At 43.2% G+C, this 18,124-nt stretch overlaps 1 protein-coding gene across 1 annotated transcript in view; it reads left to right on the top strand.

The window, feature by feature from the left end:
• The window catches only part of NECAB2 (N-terminal EF-hand calcium binding protein 2), a 43,998-nt gene that overhangs the window by 6,781 nt on the left and 19,093 nt on the right, over window positions 1–18,124 (top strand). The window contains exons 3-5 of the mRNA XM_044659412.1: window positions 9,882–9,990; window positions 17,240–17,265; window positions 17,625–17,722. Coding sequence (XP_044515347.1) covers window positions 9,882–9,990; window positions 17,240–17,265; window positions 17,625–17,722 — 233 coding nt within the window. The remainder of the gene's footprint in view (window positions 1–9,881; window positions 9,991–17,239; window positions 17,266–17,624; window positions 17,723–18,124) is intronic.

Here is an 18,124-nt window from a genome sequence, read left to right as displayed (position 1 = left end):
GTGATGATATAATGGTGATGAAAATGATGATGGTGATAATATAGGTGGTGGTAATGATGGTGGTGATACCAGTCAGCATTTATATTGCACTTGAAGGTTTACAAAGAGCTTTATGTATGTCATCTCATTTGAACTTCATAACCTTGTGAGTATTAATATTATTCCCATTTTAGAGATGAGCTAAATTGAAGCAGACAAAGATTTAAGTCAGCTGCTCAGGGTCACACATCTAATAAATACCTGAGGGAGGCTCTGAACTGAAATCTTCCTGACTCTTAAGTCCATCACTCTTAGGATGGCCCCACCTAGCTCTATGAGGGCTGGTACTATTTTATTTTGATTTCTTTCTCTAGGATTCAGTGGGACTCCTGGAACATAAAAGAGTCTTAGTATATTTTGGTTGAATTGACTTGAGGTGAAGGGGCTGGGAAAAGGGGAAGAGGGAACAGAAGAGAGAACAGAAAAGAAGGGGTCGTGGGGCTATAGATTTAAATCAAGAAGGCACTTTAGAGATCATCTAGTCCTATGTTGGCATGGTGTTGGCAAACCTATGGCACATGTGCCAGAGGGAGCTGCTCCCTTCCCCCTCTCCACATGTGCCTGAGGACATTTCTCACATGACTGCCCCTCTGCCCAGCCACTCAATGGGAGCTCTTCCTCTCTTTCTCTCTCTCTCTCTAACTAGGAGAAGGGGGAAGGGGGGCTCACATGCAGAGAGGGTTGCAGTTTGGGCATTCAGTCTCTAAAAGGTTTGCCATCACTGGTCTAGTCCAACTCCTTCTTTTTATAGCTGAGGAAACTAAGGTCCAGAGAGGCAAAGTGACCTTCCCCAAATCACACAAATAGTGAGTGGCAGAGACAGTATTTGAACCTGGGTCTTCAGATGTCATAATCTAATGCTCTTTTCACTGAGGAGATAAAGAAAAAGCACAGTTGGGTTGAGAAAAACTTTAGAAAAGGGTGGAGGAGCAAAACGATCCATGTTTGCTGAAGCAGCGAGTCCTTTTCTTTTGGTCCCTGGAGTTATTTTTGACCATCAATGTGTGTGTGACTACACGTGAGAGACCGTTCATCCCTTCCTCAACCACAGACCAGGATTTCATTTTCATTGTGTTTCTTCTTCCTCATTAGAAAGCTCAGGAACACTAGGTCACAGGCTATGATTTCTCAGGAATTTAATGGGCTCATTAGACAAAAAAGGCGGAGAGGGAGGACAGTGAGGAGGAGAGAGGAGATGGTTGAGCAGTCCTTTTGATGAGAGCAACTCCCCCACTTGGTTTCTTGAGCCTGACGGGCAGTGGCTGCTCTCTTTCCCTAGCCCTGACTGCTTCATTTCCTCCAGTGCCCAGGTTGTGTAAGGGTTAAATTCATGCCACATGTTACTATGGTAGTTTCTCCAGCCAGTCTTTGTATTTCAGTGCTTTATGCCTATGTCTAAAGGTAGCTAGGTGACAGCAGATCCTGTGCCAGACCTGGAGTTTCAAATCTGACTTCAGACACTACCTGTGTGATCCTGGGCAAGCCACTTAACCCCATTTGCCTCAGTTTCCTCATCTGTCACATAAACTGGAGAAGGAAATGACAAAACATTCCACCATCTTTGCCAAGAAAACCCAAATGGGGTCTGGGGTCATGAAGAGTAGGGCACAACTGAAACAACTGAACAACAACAAGCTAAATGTCTTTGTCTATGGCACACAGAGCTGAGAGGAGGCTTAGTTATCATCTAGAGTTCTAGACCAAACCACTTATTTTACCCCCTTTTGAAAAAATAAATTTTATTGAGATCTTTTGTTTTTACATCACTTGGATTTTCCATTGTAACTCTCCCTCCTCCCTTTCCCAGAGAGCCAGTTCTTTTACTAAGGAATAAAAAAAAAAAGAGGAAAAAACACAATTGGACATAACTAATCTATATGCTAAAAAACAGTCTGGCATTATATGCAGTGATCCCCACCCATAGTCCTCCACTTCTGCCAAGAAGCAGAGAAATGGGGCAGGTGCCTGCTCATCTCTCTTTATCATTTCAAGTTTGATTGTTTTGTTTTCCCTTCTGTTTCCATTGTTGTAGTCATTATGGAAATTGTTTTCCTGATTCTGTTTACTTTACATTCATGCGTCTTCCTTTACTCTGTATTCATTACACTCTTCTTTTTTTTTTAAATACTCATATGTTCTAGCTTAGAATTGATAAAGAATGGGTTCTGAGGCAGAAAAGTGGTAAGGTCTAGGCAATGGGGATTAAGTGACTTGCCCAGGGTAACACAGCTAGGAACACACTTATCATTTTTTCTTATAATTCAGGAATATCCCATGACATTCATGTTCCACAACTTGCTTCACCCTTCCCCAACTGATAGGCATGAACTTTGTTTCCTGTTCTTGGCTACTACAAAAAAAGTGCTACTGTAAATATGCAAACCACTCATTTTACAGTGAGAGAAACAGAAGCCCAGAGAAGGGAAATAACTTATCCAAGGTCAAGTGAAAATTAAATTCAGGATTCAATTAGAGATTCTGATTGCAAGTCTGATAGTCACTCCACTAGATCCTACCATAGATTTTTATGAGGCGAGGACCTAGAATACCAACATTATTCAGTCCATCATCCCTTCCCATAAGAATCCTTAAAAGGTTTTAAAGCCCAATCAAAAATGTTTAAGTTTTGCTATTGACCCTCAGGTATCTATTGATTCTTTGTTGTGAGACTTCCAATGAAGGGAAACTCATCATCTTCCTCTTTTCATTTTCAGACAGCTCTATTTGGTAGGAAGCTTTTCTTTACTCTTTCCCTTCAATTTGTGAGTTCAACACTGAAACAATGAAGGGCACAACCTATCCATGCCCTCTCATCCTGATTAATGAGTTAGGTGGTACAACGGATAGAACAGAGGACTTGAAAGCAGAAGACCTGAATTTGAATCATGCCTCAAACAGTGGCTATGTGACCCTGGCATATCTCTTCACTTTTTTGTGTCTGTTTCCTCTCCGTCTATAAAATGGGGTATTAATAATATCTACCTGTCAGAGTTGTGAGAATGGATTTAACCAACACATGTAAAGCGTTCTGCAAACTTTAGAGGGCTTTATAAATGATAGCTATTATTATTTCTTGTTCAAGTCCTCCCAAAAATCCTCTAAGGGAGTCTGCTGCCTTTTTGCAAAGTCTACCTCTTGCTCCTAGTTCAGCCTTCTGGGACCCAGCAGAATAAGTCAAATCTCCTTTTCACATGATACTTGAAAATAGCTCTCCACATCTCCCAAGTCTTCTCTCCTTGTTGGTCTGTCTCTTTGTGACCCCCTTTGGGATTTTCTTGGCTAAGATGCTAGAGTGACTTGCCATTTTCTTCTCCGGCTCATATAGCAGATGAGGAAACTGAGGCAAACAGGGTGAAGTGACTTGCCTGGGGTCACACAGCTAGTAAATGTCTGAGACCAGATTTGAACTCAGGTTTTCCTGACTCCAGACCTGGTGCTCTAGCCGTTGTACCACCTAATTGCCTTCATCTTTTCTAGTTCTTTTAATTAACTCACATGTGGCATAATCTCAAATCCCTTCATCGTTCTCATTTGCCATCCTTTTGATGCTCTCCAACAAAGCAATTTCTTCCCTAAAATGTGGAGGTAAGAACTGGGCTTCTGTTATGAACAACCCAGAGGTGATCTGACCAGGGCCTTGGGAAGAGTTACAACAGGTTAAGAACACAGATTGGACTTCCCGGCACTAGAGAGCTCCAGACACTATAGTTTTCATAATTCAGCCTAAGGCTGACATTTCCTCCTCTTCTTCCTTCTCTTCATCTTCATCATCTTTTGAAGCCTCTCCTATCTGCCTTCCCAAGCCAGAGTTCCTTCTTGACCCAGTGGTGGGGAGGAGGCCTCCTTCCCTTTAGATTCTTACCTAGATCCTACCTTGTGATCCCCATTCCACCTCCAAGCATCCACCAGTGTTCACCCCTTCATTCCTTTCTGGGCACCACTTCTGCCTCTCTAGACTTCTTTGCCCACCATGCCACAGCACCCTTCTCATTGTGGAAGACCACTCTATCCCTGGCACCCCTTCCTTTCATTCGATTCTTCCCTGAACCTCCAGTTTAAAGTAAGTGCCAAGGCCAATCATATTTCTCCATTTTTTCCTCTCCAGGCTCCCACTCTTGCCTCTGTGGATTTCTTTTCTCCCCCATGCTCCAATATCAATCAATCAATAACCATGTATATTATTCACTCCTTCATTCCTCTCTGAGCTCCACTCTTGCCTCTCTGGACTTCTTTGCCCACGTATCGCAGTACCCTTCCCACCTTGGAAGATCATTCCATCCCTTGCATCCTTTCCTTTGATTGATAATTCCTCCCTGAATTTCCATTTTGAGGCAAGTGGCAAGGCCAGCCATGTTTACTCCTTTCTTCTCCAGGCTCCACACCTGTCCCGTGCCCCAATGTGGGCACCTTCTCCCCTGTGCCCCACTTTTCAGCTGCCTTTTGTATGTTGTCTCCCCTCATTAGAATATGAGGTCCTCCAAGACAAGAGACCATCTTTCTTTTTGCCTTTGTATCTTGACACTTAGCACAGTGTCTGGCACATAGTCATTACTTAATGGGTGCCGGTGAACATCTTTGAGCTTGCAGGCTAGTAGAACCCCCCACCCCGGGTCTTTTCAAGTTTCCAGTGTTTCCTGCATATTGTACTTGTGAACCTCATGGGTTCAAACATAAGTATAAGACTTCTGCCTGTATCTCTATTAAATTCCAGCTGCTTACATTTGGCCCAATATCTTGTCTTTTGGGGGCCCTGATATCCCACTTGTAAACCATCCCCCCTAGCTTCCCGCCATCTCCAAACTGGATAGACTTGCCAAGTCACTCTGCTAAAGGCCACCTTCCAAGTTGGCACTGAATAATTAATAGCTCTTCTTTGTATCCACTCACTCAACCATTTCCAAATCCACCTAACCTCTGTCATCTGACCCGCGGGCGCCATCTTTTTCTGCAAGAATAACACAAAAGCCTGTCACATGCTTTGCTTAAATCTAGAGAATCTAGAGAAAACATGCCCATAGCTTTCTCCTCCCAATCTGTCGTCAAGTAGCCCTGTCAGAAGAGGAAGTCTGGGCGAAGTGAGCGCAGATTCCTTCGTAGATGGTCACCAGCCATCCATTAATAATTCCTTCTCGTCGTTCGGTCCTTTTCAGCCACGTCTGACTCTCGGTGACCCCATTTGGGGTTTTCTTAGAAAAGATACTGGAGTGGTTTGCTATTTCCTTCTCCAGCTTATTTGGCAGATGAGGAAACTGAGGCAAATGGAGTGAAGTAACTTGCCCGGGGTCACCTAGCTAGTAAGTGTCTGAGGCTGGTTTTGAACTTAGGATCATGAGTCTCCCTGATTCCAAGCCCAGAGGTCTATCCACTGTGCCACCTAGTTGCCCCATTTATTAATACATCTTTTCCCCCCCCCAAGAATCAAAATCAAGCTTAGTGACTTCTTTATCTCTGTAAATGCCTAATCTTCTTTGGGAGAAAGTAGCCTACTTGAGGGCAGAAAGTAGCTTTCGTCCTGTCTTTATGTACAGCAGTAATACAGTGCCTTTCCCATTGAAGGCACCTAGAAAATACTTATTGGAACTAAATTGGCATCTTGTTCCTTCCCCTTTTTGAAAACTGTGACAAAATTTGCTCTTCTCCAGTCACTCTAGTTCTCTAGGATCGTTCATATGTCACTAAGAATGACTCATGGGGCAGCTGGGTGGCTCAGTAGATAAAGAGCCATACCTAGAGACTGGAGGTCCTGGGTTCAAATGTGGCCTCAGACACTTCCTAACTGTGACCCTGGGCAAGTCATTTAACCTCAGTTGCTCTAGCAACTCTTCTGTCTTGAAACGGATTCTTTTTTTTTTAAACCCTTACCTTCCGTCTTGGAATCAATACTGTGTACAGACTGGAAAGAAGTGTAGAAAAGGAAGGGTTGTTACAAGAGTCATCGAGAAGGAAGTTATTATAAGACTTTCAGGAATGTTGGGAATGAGGAAGAAAGAAAAAGACGGAGACAAACTGGTCTGCTTGGCAGGGAAAATAATTGTGCACGCCGTTGTCCACTGCAAGAATTAAAATGAATGTATGATAATAATAACTTAAATGGTATGGTTTTATAAGTTTCTTAATAATCACTAGAAATAAGTAACAAAATAAAACCACGGTCCATGGTCCAATCCAAGCCGTTCCATTGACTTGGGGACTCTTTCCCCTAATTGAATCTGGATTCATTAGGCTTGTGGCTTGCCATGGATGGAAATGGAGAGTCGCAGAGCGAGGCTTATTTTGTAGGGTGGGTGGCGGACCTGTTTGGTCTTAGACGTGTCCAGTTGGAACACTCGGAGCATTTGGAGCCCAAGAGGACTTAGAGGTCGTCTAGTCCAACCCTCCCACTTTCCAAATAGGGAAACTGAGGACCGAGAAGACAAAGGACTTGCCCTGGTTCCAATGGCAAATTTGTGAGATTCGGTATCAAAATGAGATAATGTAATTTTTGTACAAAACACTTCGTATAGTGCCTGGTGTTGTACGAATGTGAATTCCTTTTCCTTCCCTGGCAGGGAGGACCAAAATAGAGCAAGAGTCAAGGTGGGAGGGGTGGGCCGTTGTTGATTTTGGAGGATGGGCTGGGCAGGGGGCTGTAAGATCAAGCAGAAGAGGTCTTTGGGGGGAAGCGGTGAAGTTGGAGAGACGGCAGGCTTGACCATCTAGGAAGAAGCAGAGCCCATGCTTCCCTCCCACAGGAGAGACATGTGAGGCACTTAAAAGTGTGTGGGGGGGGCGTGTGTGTGTGAGAGTGAGTGTGTGTGAGAGTGAGTGTGTGTGTGTGTGTTAAAATAAGGATTCTGCCATCGGAAAGGTCACGCTCCGCAGAAGCTGCCGGCTCTTGCCTGCTGGCGAGGCGGCCAGCCCGAGCTCGTTATGGAAGCTGCCAGCCCAAGCTTGTTAGTGAAGGCACCAGCCTCACTTCGTTAGCTCAGACACACTTGAATCGACTTGAAGTTGATCCAACGTACAGATGGTCCAATCCAAGGCGTTTCATTGACTTGGGGACTCTACCTCCTAATTGGATCTGGATTCATTAGGCATGCTCTCGGCCGTACTCCCCTTCTTCTCTTCTTCGTGTTATCTCTAATCACGGGGCTCAGGCACCAGAGCAGAGATCTGGTTAGAAAGAAAGAGAAAATGATGTAAGGTAAGACAGAGACCCTGGGATGTGCTTCCTCCTTCCTTCCCTCCTTTTCTCTTTTTCTGACTCTCTCCCCACGACCTGGGGAAGGCGTAGGGAAGAAATGGACCCACCAAAGTGCTTTAGAGGGCAAGCACCCCCCCCCTTTTTAAACCCTCATGGTCCATCTTAGGATCAATACCATGTATTGGTTCCAAGGCAGAAGCGTGGTAAGGGTAGGCAATGGAAGTGAAGTGACTTGCCCAGGGTCACACAGCTAGAAATGTCTGAAGTCAGATTTGACAATGGAGTGACTTGCCATTTCTTTCTCCAGCTCATTTTCTGGACAAGGAATCTGAGGTATACAGGTTGAAGTGACTTGCCCAAGGCCACCTAGTAAGTGCCTGAGGTCAGATTTGAATTCAGATCTTCCAGACTCCAGGCATGGGTGCTCTATCTGCTGTACCACCTAGCTATGCATGGCAATAAGGACCTTTATAGAGGGGATGGTAGTGAAATCAGAGAAAAGGAAATGAATTATGAGTGATGTTGAGATAAGACCAGATTTTAATTGGCTTTTGACAAATGAATAAAAAGGCATTTAATTAGCACTTATTGTGTACAAAGCACTTGCTGAAATACATATAAACATACAAGGTAGTCCTTGAGCTCAAGGAATTAGCACAGGACCTGGCCCATTGTAGATGCTTAATAAATGCTTACTGAATCAATTCATATTCTAATGGGTTCAGGGAGGAAGGTGGAGATAACAATATAAAAAGGAGATTTCAGTGGCAAGTGGGATGGAAAGATCCCATGAACCTTTGGGAAACAGGAGAAAATCTAAGATAAATTCAAGATTTTGAATCTGGTACAATAGATGAATAATGATGGCCATGGACAAAATCAAGTCAGAAGTTAAGAGAAGCTTTAGAAAGAGAAATAACAAAATAATAAGATAATGGACAAAATGGAGAGGCACCATTCTCAGTGTCTTGAGGAGCAGAAAAGAACTAAATAGACTTCATACCTCTGGAGTAACTAATGTCCCTCTGCCCAATCCCTCCTGTCTAGGAGAGCTGTGTCCTGCTGGGGTCCTCCTCTCCAACCAGCCAAGATACCTGGCCAAAGGCCATAGGATTCTCTTGGAGGGGGTTGTCTCTGATCTCATCCAGGAGGACGGGGAGGTGATTCTAACAGCTGTGCCTCCCAGTCCCTGGGGGTGAAGGGAGAGAAACCAAAGTGGGAAGAGGGAAGGAAGGAGTGTTGGGAAGGAGCAGATGGAGGATGCGGAAGCTCATCTGTGTACCCTATCTGGAGCCTACAGGGCCATCTCCCTGGAGGAGAAAAGCCAGACACTCTCACCCAAGTTTAGAAGCTATTGAGACAGTTGGTTGGACCAAGAATAAAGTCAAGAGAAAGCCTGACTCAGGCAGAGAAGAATCAAGTGTGTTGTTCTGCTCTCAAGCCCCCGTGCCTCACCCTGGGTTGAGGGTTTGCTTCTGGGCCCCATGGAAATCCTATCCAAATTTCCCATGCCATGAACTATCCAGAATAAGTTCTAGCTTCATGGGCAAAGGGAACTATTCCATGTAGATCTGAGCAAAAGGCTTATTCCCAATGAGAGGCACTGGTACAGTGGGAAAAGGTCTGACTTTAGAGTCAAGACAGCCTGAGTTCAAATCCTGTCTCAGATGCTTAGTACCGGTGTGTGACACAGGGGGGAGTTACTTAGCTTCCTTGGGCCTCAGTTTCTCCATCTGTAAAATGATGGAGTTGGGCTAACTGGCCTCTCAGGATTCTTTTAGCTCTAGAGTTATCGTATTATTTTTATTATTTTTTAAACCCTTACTTCCATCTTAGAATCAATACTATGTATTGGTTCCAAGGCAGAAGAGCAGTAAGGGCTAGGCAATAGGGATCAAGTGACTGTCCCAGGGTTACACAGCTGGGAAGTGTACGAGGACAGATTTGAACCCAGGACCTCCCATCTGTAGCTATTATTATCTCATGATTTATATGTCTGCAGCCTCAGAACTTCAGGGTGAAAGATAGATCCGATTGGACCGACTTTCACTGCTAATTAAATCTTCCTCTAGAAATAGCTCAGGACCTGCCTTTCCTGAACCGGGAGATGGAGCAGGCTGGGGATAAGGGAGGACTAAATCCTGGATTGTCCCTCTCTAAGGAAAAAGGAGGGATCTGGTAATACAGATGATAAGAAAGAGGACAGAAGACTGGTCTGAGATGGAAGAGAGATGGACATTCCCCTGAGGCCCAGACCTGGATATTACTGTAACTGATGTTAGGGAATGAAATGAATGGTGCCCCTATATGACAGATATGGGAGCCAGTTATGGGTAGGAAGTAAAATAGGGGCTCTCCATGCCCCTAAATTAGCACCTTAAAGCAGTAAGGATTTAGGGCAAGCTTGTGAAGTTTGGGGATTACCTCTATTTTGGGGGGATTATCTGTTGATTGGGGATTATTTAGGTTTGGGATTTTCTGGATTTGAGGATTATCTGTAATATGGAGATCATCTCTAAGTCTGGGGATTCTTTATGATTTGGGGATTGTTGTGTGTTGGGAATTACCTGGTTTTCTGTTCTCTGCTCCTTGGTCCCACTAGATCACAGGATCGCTCTCATCTCCAGATACTTGACACCTTGTGTCTTTTTTCTTTTAGATGATGGGAAGCTGTCCTTGGAAGAGTTCCAGTTGTTTTTTTCAGATGGTGTCCTTAATGAAGAAGAACTTGAGAAGCTCTTTCACACGATTGACTCTGACAATACCAAGTGAGTCCTTATCAAAAGTAATTTTGCTTAACTTTTCAAGGAATTATAGCTCCCGTTGGGCAAGATTCATAGAATTTTAAGGGACTTTAGAGGATCTGCATTGCCTTTAGTGTGATCAATGGGTCCACGTATCTGAAATCTTTCTCGGCTTCCTCCTAAGAGAGAAGGCCAACGTCAATCTCATCAGGGTGCAAATGGGAAAATAAAGACCTTAAAGAAAAAAGGAGAGGGCAGCTAGGTGGCTTGAGAGCCAGGTCAAATCTGGCCTCAGACACTTCCTAGTTGTGTGACCCTGGGCAAGTCACTTACTTCCCATTGCCTCACCCTTACCGCTCTTCTGCTTTAGAACCAATACGCTGTATTGATTCTAAGACAGGGTTCTAAAAAAAGAAAAGAAAAAAAGGAGGATGGGAAAGAGAATCTTTTAGGACATCATGGATTAGGAGTGGAGGTGGGTTAGGTATGACCCCAGAATTCTGTGACTCCCTCATTCTGAAGCCACCCCCATCCTATGTTAGAGAGCTGGTGTTGTGGCCCATGTAATCAGGTCCAGGCAGAGTTCTTTGGCCAGGAGGGCAACTCAGCATGAAAGAATGAAGCAGAGAGCAAGATGGAAGTTTTGAGCAGAGCGCTAGAGCTGATGCTCTAGCTTGACATATTTATTAGGAAAATCATGATAGATGTGGGTCAGTGGCAGGCAGGGGAATGTCTAGATTAAACATAAATTTGCCCAAATCTTTATTACAGGTAAAGCTCATAAACTCATGGCTATGTGACTAGGGATAAGGAGGAGGGGGAAAGGGAAAATCACTAAAAACAAATCTAGGGGATATTGTGAGGTGCCTTTGAGTCTGGGAAATATTCACCATCAGTAGAAATTTCTAACTTGTGAAGTCTTATTGCTGTTAAGGATGTTTGAAATGCTAACTGGGAATCTTAATGCTAATGTAAACACTTTTAGAAGAAGCCGAAGGTCAATGGTTTATTCAGCCACAACTGCAAAGGATAGACTTTTTAGAAATGTGGAATTGTCCGTCTATTCTTTTTTTTAAACCTTATCTTTCTCCTTAGAATCAATACTATGTATTGATTCCAAGGCAGAAGAGGGATAAGGGCTAGGCAATGGGGTTAAGGGACTTGCCCAGAATCACACAGCTAGGAAAGTGTCTGAGGCCAGATTTGAACCTCCATCTATTCTTTTTTTATAGGTAGAAGGCCAGGACTCATTCACTCATGAGGCTTTCTGATATTGTCACAACAAGAAAAAAATGCTTTTGCAATAGTACCTTGTTATTCACTGAATCCTTGCTTTGGCTATAAGATCCAGTGTGACAATTTCCTTTCTCTCATTGTGACTCCTACAGCTGGTGAGGTTACTCTCCTAGGTCCTGAGTGACCCAGGCCAGGCTCTCATATTAGACTCCCAGAGTCAAATAGTTGAGAGGATCCTCAGAGACAAACTCATCTAACCTGTACCCGATTAAGAATCCCTCTAACAACCTCCCCAACCAGGTCTCCCTAATGATCTCCAACCAAGGGTTGAATGAAGTTCTGTTCCTTGGGGCTAAGTAGAGTAAATCTAGTCACTTGTCAAGTTTTCCCTGAGCCTTCTCTTCTTTTAAGAGATTCTCCTAAGGCATATTCTCCAGCCTTCTCATCTTTCTGGTTACCCTCTTCTGGATGCTCTCCAGTGATCTATGTCTTTCCAAAAACATGGAGCTCAGAATCAGATGTGCCTTAAACAATGTAGCTGATATATAAGTATATGTATATATATATGAATATAAATATATGTGTCTGTATATATGTGTGTCTGTGTGTATACATGTATACATACATTGGTGTTTATATTATGTTTATATGTACATAAATAAATATTTCTATGTCATATATACATATATAACATATAAACATATTTATTGTTTCAGTTATGTCTGACTCTAGGTTTTCTTAGCAGAGATACTAGAGTAGTTCACCATTTCCTTCTCCAACTCCTTTGACAGATGAGGAAACTGAAGCAAACAGGGTGAAGTGACTTGTGCAAGGTGCATAATCAATAAGTATCTGAAGCCAGATTTGAACTCAGGAAGAAATCTTCCTAACTCTAGGCGAGGCGCTCTATTGACTGTACCACCATTACTTCTCTCACTCTGGACACTATGCCTTTCCTAATGCAGCCTGACATCGCATTAGTTTTTTTTCTTTCAACATCATGTTACCTTGTTGATTTCTATTGAATTTACAGTCCAGGAAAAACCCAGGTCTTTTTTTTTTTTTTTAGTCTTCACTTTCTGTCTTAGAATCAATACTGTGTATTGGTTCCGAATCAGAAAGACAGTAAGGGCTAGGCAAAGATACTAGAATGGTTCACCATTTCCCTCTCTAACTCATTTTACAGAGGAGGAAACTGAGGCAAATAGGGTGAACTGACTTGCCTAAGGTCACACATTGAGGAAGTGTCTGAGGACAGATTTGAATGCAGGACCTCTGATCCTTAGGTCTGGCTCTCAATCCACTGAGCTGCCTCATCCCCTGCCCCCAGATCTTTTTCGAGGGAACCCTCCTTCCCAAGCTCCAAGTCACTAACCTAACTTTTCAGGACTCTTCTCCTGTACTCCCCATGTTAATGTTGTTAGTCATGTCCAACTCTCTCTAAATTCCCATGTACTCCCTGACCAATGGCCTGAACCCCCCAAGACTCTTCTTTTCAATTTAGTGAACATTTATTAGGTTTATCTGGTCAATCAAATAATTAACTAAATTGTTATGCCAAGTGCCAGGCACTGAGGACTCAAAGACAAAACTAAAGCAGTCCTTGCTCTCAAGAAGCTTATATTCTACTGAGGAAAAACAGCTCTGCAAGAGAAGTATATATAAAATAATAAAAGGGGAGCTTAGGAGAAGAATGTAGAAGATGAAACAAGATGAGCACTAAACGATGTGGGATTCCAAGACAAAGAAGTGAGGTGGGAAAATATTCCAGACATGGGGGCATTCTGTGAAAAGATGGAGACAGAATATTGTGTATAGAATACAGATTGGCCAGGATATAGAATGTGTGAGAGCGAATAATACAAAATGATTCAGGAAAGATAGTTGAAGGCATATTGTGAAGCGCTTTAAATGCTACACAAGAGAGTTTGTATTTTATCCCAGAGGTAATAGGGAGCCAGTGAAAATGCCTGAACAGAGGAGTGGCATGAGCAGTCCTGTGTTTTAGGAATATTCATTTTACTATTGTATGGAGAACAGATTGAGAGGGAAAGATTTGAAAGCTGTAAGACCATTGAGGACACCATTACAGTATTTAGGCAAGAGGCGGTAAGATGGCAGAACGTATGGGCAGAGAAAGGGAAGGAAGCAAGAAATGTTGTAGTCAAAGTGATTGAATATGTGAGATAAGAGGAGAACTTCGTTTCAATAAATTAAGGAGGTAAGCAGCCAGATTGCAAAGGGTTGAGAAGGGAAGGCTTCTTCAAGAAGTATAGCTGTAAAAGGGAAAATTGATACAGGAAAAAAGCTTGAGAGGATGATAAAATCAAATGGAGGGTTTTGGGGTTTTTTTGGTAAAGATTAGAAAGATCTGTTCATATCTCTCTGTATTAGAGAAGGAGCCAGTGGACAAAGGTTGGAGATTAGAAAGATAATTGAAGGAGCAAGTTCCGGGGAGTGATAATAGGGAATCAGATCAAAGGGACAAAAAAAGAGGTTAAACTTATCAAGGAGGAAAAGAGACATCTCTTCTCCTCAGACTGGATCAAAGAAGTGGGAAATGGGGAATAACCATTGCTCAAAATATTTGAGATAAGGAATTGAGCAAAAAAGGAGATCACAACAGATGGCTTCAGTTTTCTTGGTAAAACGTGAATCAATGTCTTCTTCTGAGAGAGTAGGGACTGAGAGAATGTAAGTGCCTCGAGAGGGGAAGATTCAAAACAGACGCCTTGAAGGAGAGTGACAGAGTGTTCATCGGAGGGCAGTAACATTGCCTTGCAGTGGTGAGGACCCACTTGAAATCAGCTAACAAATTCCTGGTGGACCAGTCAATATGGATCCCTGACTACCTCTGTCAACGTGTGCCAATGCACCAGACTAGAAAGAGAGAAAGCAAAATAGTGGGGGTTGGAAAGGAACGAGTATCAATCAAACAAGAATATCAGAGGATTGGAAGGAAGAGGAGAGTATAAAACTAAATGGGTTATGATCAGGATTATGAAGAGAGGAAGGTGATGCCAGAGTAGGGCTGATGGCTTGTAAATCAGGGAAAGGTATCATAATTAGAAACTGGGTGAGAACGAGGAAAATTTTTAGGGAGCCGTGAAGCACAGAAGGTTGTCAGAATCTCACAGCTCTGGATCGTGGAGGTGGAATAATGGTGGATGATGACATCTCTGGAGTGAAGGTTCAGGTCATGGGAGTTGAGGTGGGTGAACTTTTTATATTCTAGGTATTTCTAGAATGGTCCTAGAGCTTCCTAAACAGAAGTCCTTGCTCATCCATTTGGAAATCCATCCAAATGAAATTGATTTTTCCTCTCATACACAGTAGAGTATCTTTGGGGTCTTCTTCTCTCCAGGTCCTTCCTCTGTAGCATCCCTTTGGCACAACCTACCCAGAACCATCCAGGATGGGGACAAAGTTTCTTTGCTGCAGGTGAAGGAAGCCACCATGATTGATATATATTCACTGATGTTAATTAATGTCCAGTCTTGTATTTTTTGACCCGTGAGGTATACAAAATAAATACATATACCCTTTCTGATATTGTCTTGGAGTTCATAGTCTAATTGGGGATGTATATGAAGGCAATTAGCAATTAGATTGTGGGCTCTGGGAGGGCAGAAACTATGAGTTCAAGTCAGGAAGCGTCTCTTAAACAACCTACTATGTTATAGGCTCAGAAGATGGAGAAACCAAGGTGAAATATTTCCTGATTCTGAGGATTTTACCTTTGTGTACCCATTAGCAGCGAGTATGGTGACTAAGACAAATGAATGAATGGGCACTTAACAAATGAGTGATGAAGACAGTAAGTGCTGGGACAGTCAGAGCAGCCTTGTCAAATGGATAAATGGATGAATGAATGAATGTTGGACATTGACTGAAGAAATCTCAGGAGGAGAATGAGAAGGACATAATAATGGGAAATCTGGGTGTTATAAAAAAAAAACCAAAGCAAATCATATCAATAAAAAATTTAATTTAGGGGCCAGTTAGGTGTCTCAGTGGATTGAGAACCAGGCCTAGAAATGAGAGATTCAAATCTGGTCTCACACTTCCTAGCAGTGTGACCTTGGCAAGTCACTTAACCCCTTTTACTCTGGTGGAAAGTAAGGGTTAAAAATAAATATAATAAATAAATAACAAAAATAAAAACAAATTTAAAATACCTTGGAGTATACCCTATATACAAATAAGTGAGTTGTGGGTGCACGATTTTAGAATTCAATTAATTCCTCAACAGAATGATGTGATGTTCACAGGCTGTTCTGTAGATTTCATTTAAGAATGGCCAGCTCACTCCTTCAGTCCTGTCCCTGGATCTCTCCATCCTTCCCTGCTGAGTCCCAAATCTACTCACAGCTGCCTCTGATGCTGCCTGAATCCTGACTCCATGGTTCTGTCTGCCCTTGATTGCATTTTGTCTCTCCAGATTAAGCCTCTCTCCCTCAAGTTCCTCCTTTTCTCTTCTCTTACTCTCATTCCCAGATGGTCAGTCCCTGAAGAACCAGATGACTTTCCAGCTGATTTCTGTAGGTCTTTCCCTTGAGTTGAGTCTGTGGCATCCCCTCAGTCAGCCTCAGACCATCCATCCTTCCAGAGATGTTTCCAGGGACTCTTCTGGCTCTTTCATGGGCACCTGATCCCCCGGCCAGCCACCAGACTCTGTTGCTGGCCAGCCCTTTCTTCTGGCCCCCTCCTGTAGCTCCTGCTGTTTTCTCTCTCCGGCTTCTCAACAACAGCTTTTCTCACTCTCCACATCCCTCCCTTTCTGAACTTCCACTTTCGCTCAGCAGTTTCCATCATCCTCTTTCATCTTCCCCCCTGTGGGGGATTCAGTCGTGGGGAATTCTGCCTGCCTCACACAAGGCCACCTGTCAAGCTTTTCTTGGCTGAGTGGGAACAGAAGCTCCCAGACGCTCCCGTTTGCATTGCCATCATTCCTGACCGCCCCCCACAATGGGGCTGATCTCAAAGCCAGGGATCTTTTCAGAGAGGGGTTTGCCAGGACCCTTCCCTCTGGCAGGGTCCTTTCCATCCAACGATGCATCCCCTGCTCTGTCCCTTTGGTGCTCAGATTTAAAGGTGACAAGTCATGTAGAAAAAACCCTGGCTTTAGAGTTGAGCAAATGGGGTGCAGGACCTGGCTCTGCCACTTCCCAGGCAAATCACCTAACAGTTCTGTGCCTCAGTTTCCTCATTTGTAAAATGAAAAGGCTGAACCTGATGGCTTCTATGGTCCTGTCCAGCTCTTGCATTCTATGGCTGATGGATAATGTGCTTATGGAACAGGACCAGCGAACCCTCAAGGTCCTTCCATGTAACTTCTATAGATTTTAACCAACCTTCTCTGGAAATAATCCCCTTCCCTCAACACACACCTTGTTGTTAAATCCATTAGTCATGCTAACAATTGTGTAGTTGGAATTTTGTACCCCAGGACTATGTTCCCCAGAATTCCTTTCCTCTGTGTGCTAATGTATGTTTTTATGTTGGGTGGTTAAAAGTTTCTGTAACTATGCCTTTGGGCTCTTTTTTTCCCTGCTAACATGGCTGGAAAAATGCTCTTTCTCTCTCTCACTTTACTTTGAGTTATTATTATTAATAAATCTCATAAAAATAATACTTGGATATTTAATTTTAATCTTACACAATGGACCAAAAACAGAATATTTTGCCTATGAGTAGGACCTTCCCATCCCATAGAATCATAGACTTAGAGCTGCCTTAGGGACTACCAAGTTCAAACTCCTAATTTTGCAGATGAGGAAACTGAGTCATATAGAGACTAAATGACTTACACAGAGTCCTACAGGTCAAGCATCTAAAGAAGGATTTGAACCTGAGTTTTCCTAAGGCTAAGTCCAGTCTACCATACCACTGGCCTTCCTCCCCCTTCATTTGGAATCAAAACCTAGAGGAGATATGAAAATGGAAAGCCATCCTCACTGTCACCTCCATTTGGGATTGGGCAGATGCAAATCCACTGACTTTCCAATTCTCTCTCCCTTTCTCCCTCCCTCTGCAGCCATGTGGACACCAAAGAGCTGTGTGGTAGGTACCCCGAGGGTTGCTGGAGCTGGGTGGGGAAGGATTCCAGAGGGGAGGATGGGAAAGGGCCAACGGTGTCTATGGAAAGGGGGATCTCCAACAAAATTAGAAAGGAGGGTCTTGGAACAGGGAAGAAAGGCAGGAAAGGGGCAAGAGGAGCCCAAGATGGAGCTGAAAGAAACAGAAACTTTCCTTTCTCCTTGATACCCTTCATTGCCCCCTTTGCCTTCCCTCCACCCCTGAAAACTCTCAACCATCCTCTCCAATTTAGGTCCATAATATGGTTTTCTCCATCCTCTCAATGCAAGAACAGAGTTCGGAGGTGCCCTGATCACCCATTTCCCTCTGCCCCCTTCCTCTAGATTATTTCGTGGACCATATGGGAGACTATGAGGATGTCCTAGCCTCCCTGGAGACCCTGAACCACTCGGTCCTGAAGGCTATGGGCTACACCAAGAAGGTAAGCAGCAAGGGCTACTACCAGCCATCAATCTATCAACAAGCATATACTGAGTTTACCATGTATACTTATTAGCTCAGCGACGTGGCAAGTCACTTCACCCTGTTGGCCTCAGTTTCCTCCTGTGTAAAATGAGCTGGAAAAAGAAATGGCAAACCAGTCCAGTATCTTTCCCAAGAAAATCTCAAATGGGGTCCCAAAGAATCAGACACAACTAAAAAATGACTGAACATGTTCCCACTGTGCTTAGTGATGGGTGTAGATTTTAAAATTAATATTCAATGTCTTCAAAGTATAATATTTATAAATTATAATATTTAATACTATATAATGTAATACTATATATGATATATTGTGTATTATTATATTATATATGATTATGTGTAATCATATATAATATAT

This window comes from Gracilinanus agilis, chromosome 2 (genome assembly GCF_016433145.1).
Source record: "Gracilinanus agilis isolate LMUSP501 chromosome 2, AgileGrace, whole genome shotgun sequence".
NCBI lineage: Eukaryota > Metazoa > Chordata > Mammalia > Didelphimorphia > Didelphidae > Gracilinanus > Gracilinanus agilis.
Note: the sequence above shows the minus strand (reverse complement) of the source record. Positions and strands in the feature narration are given on the sequence as shown.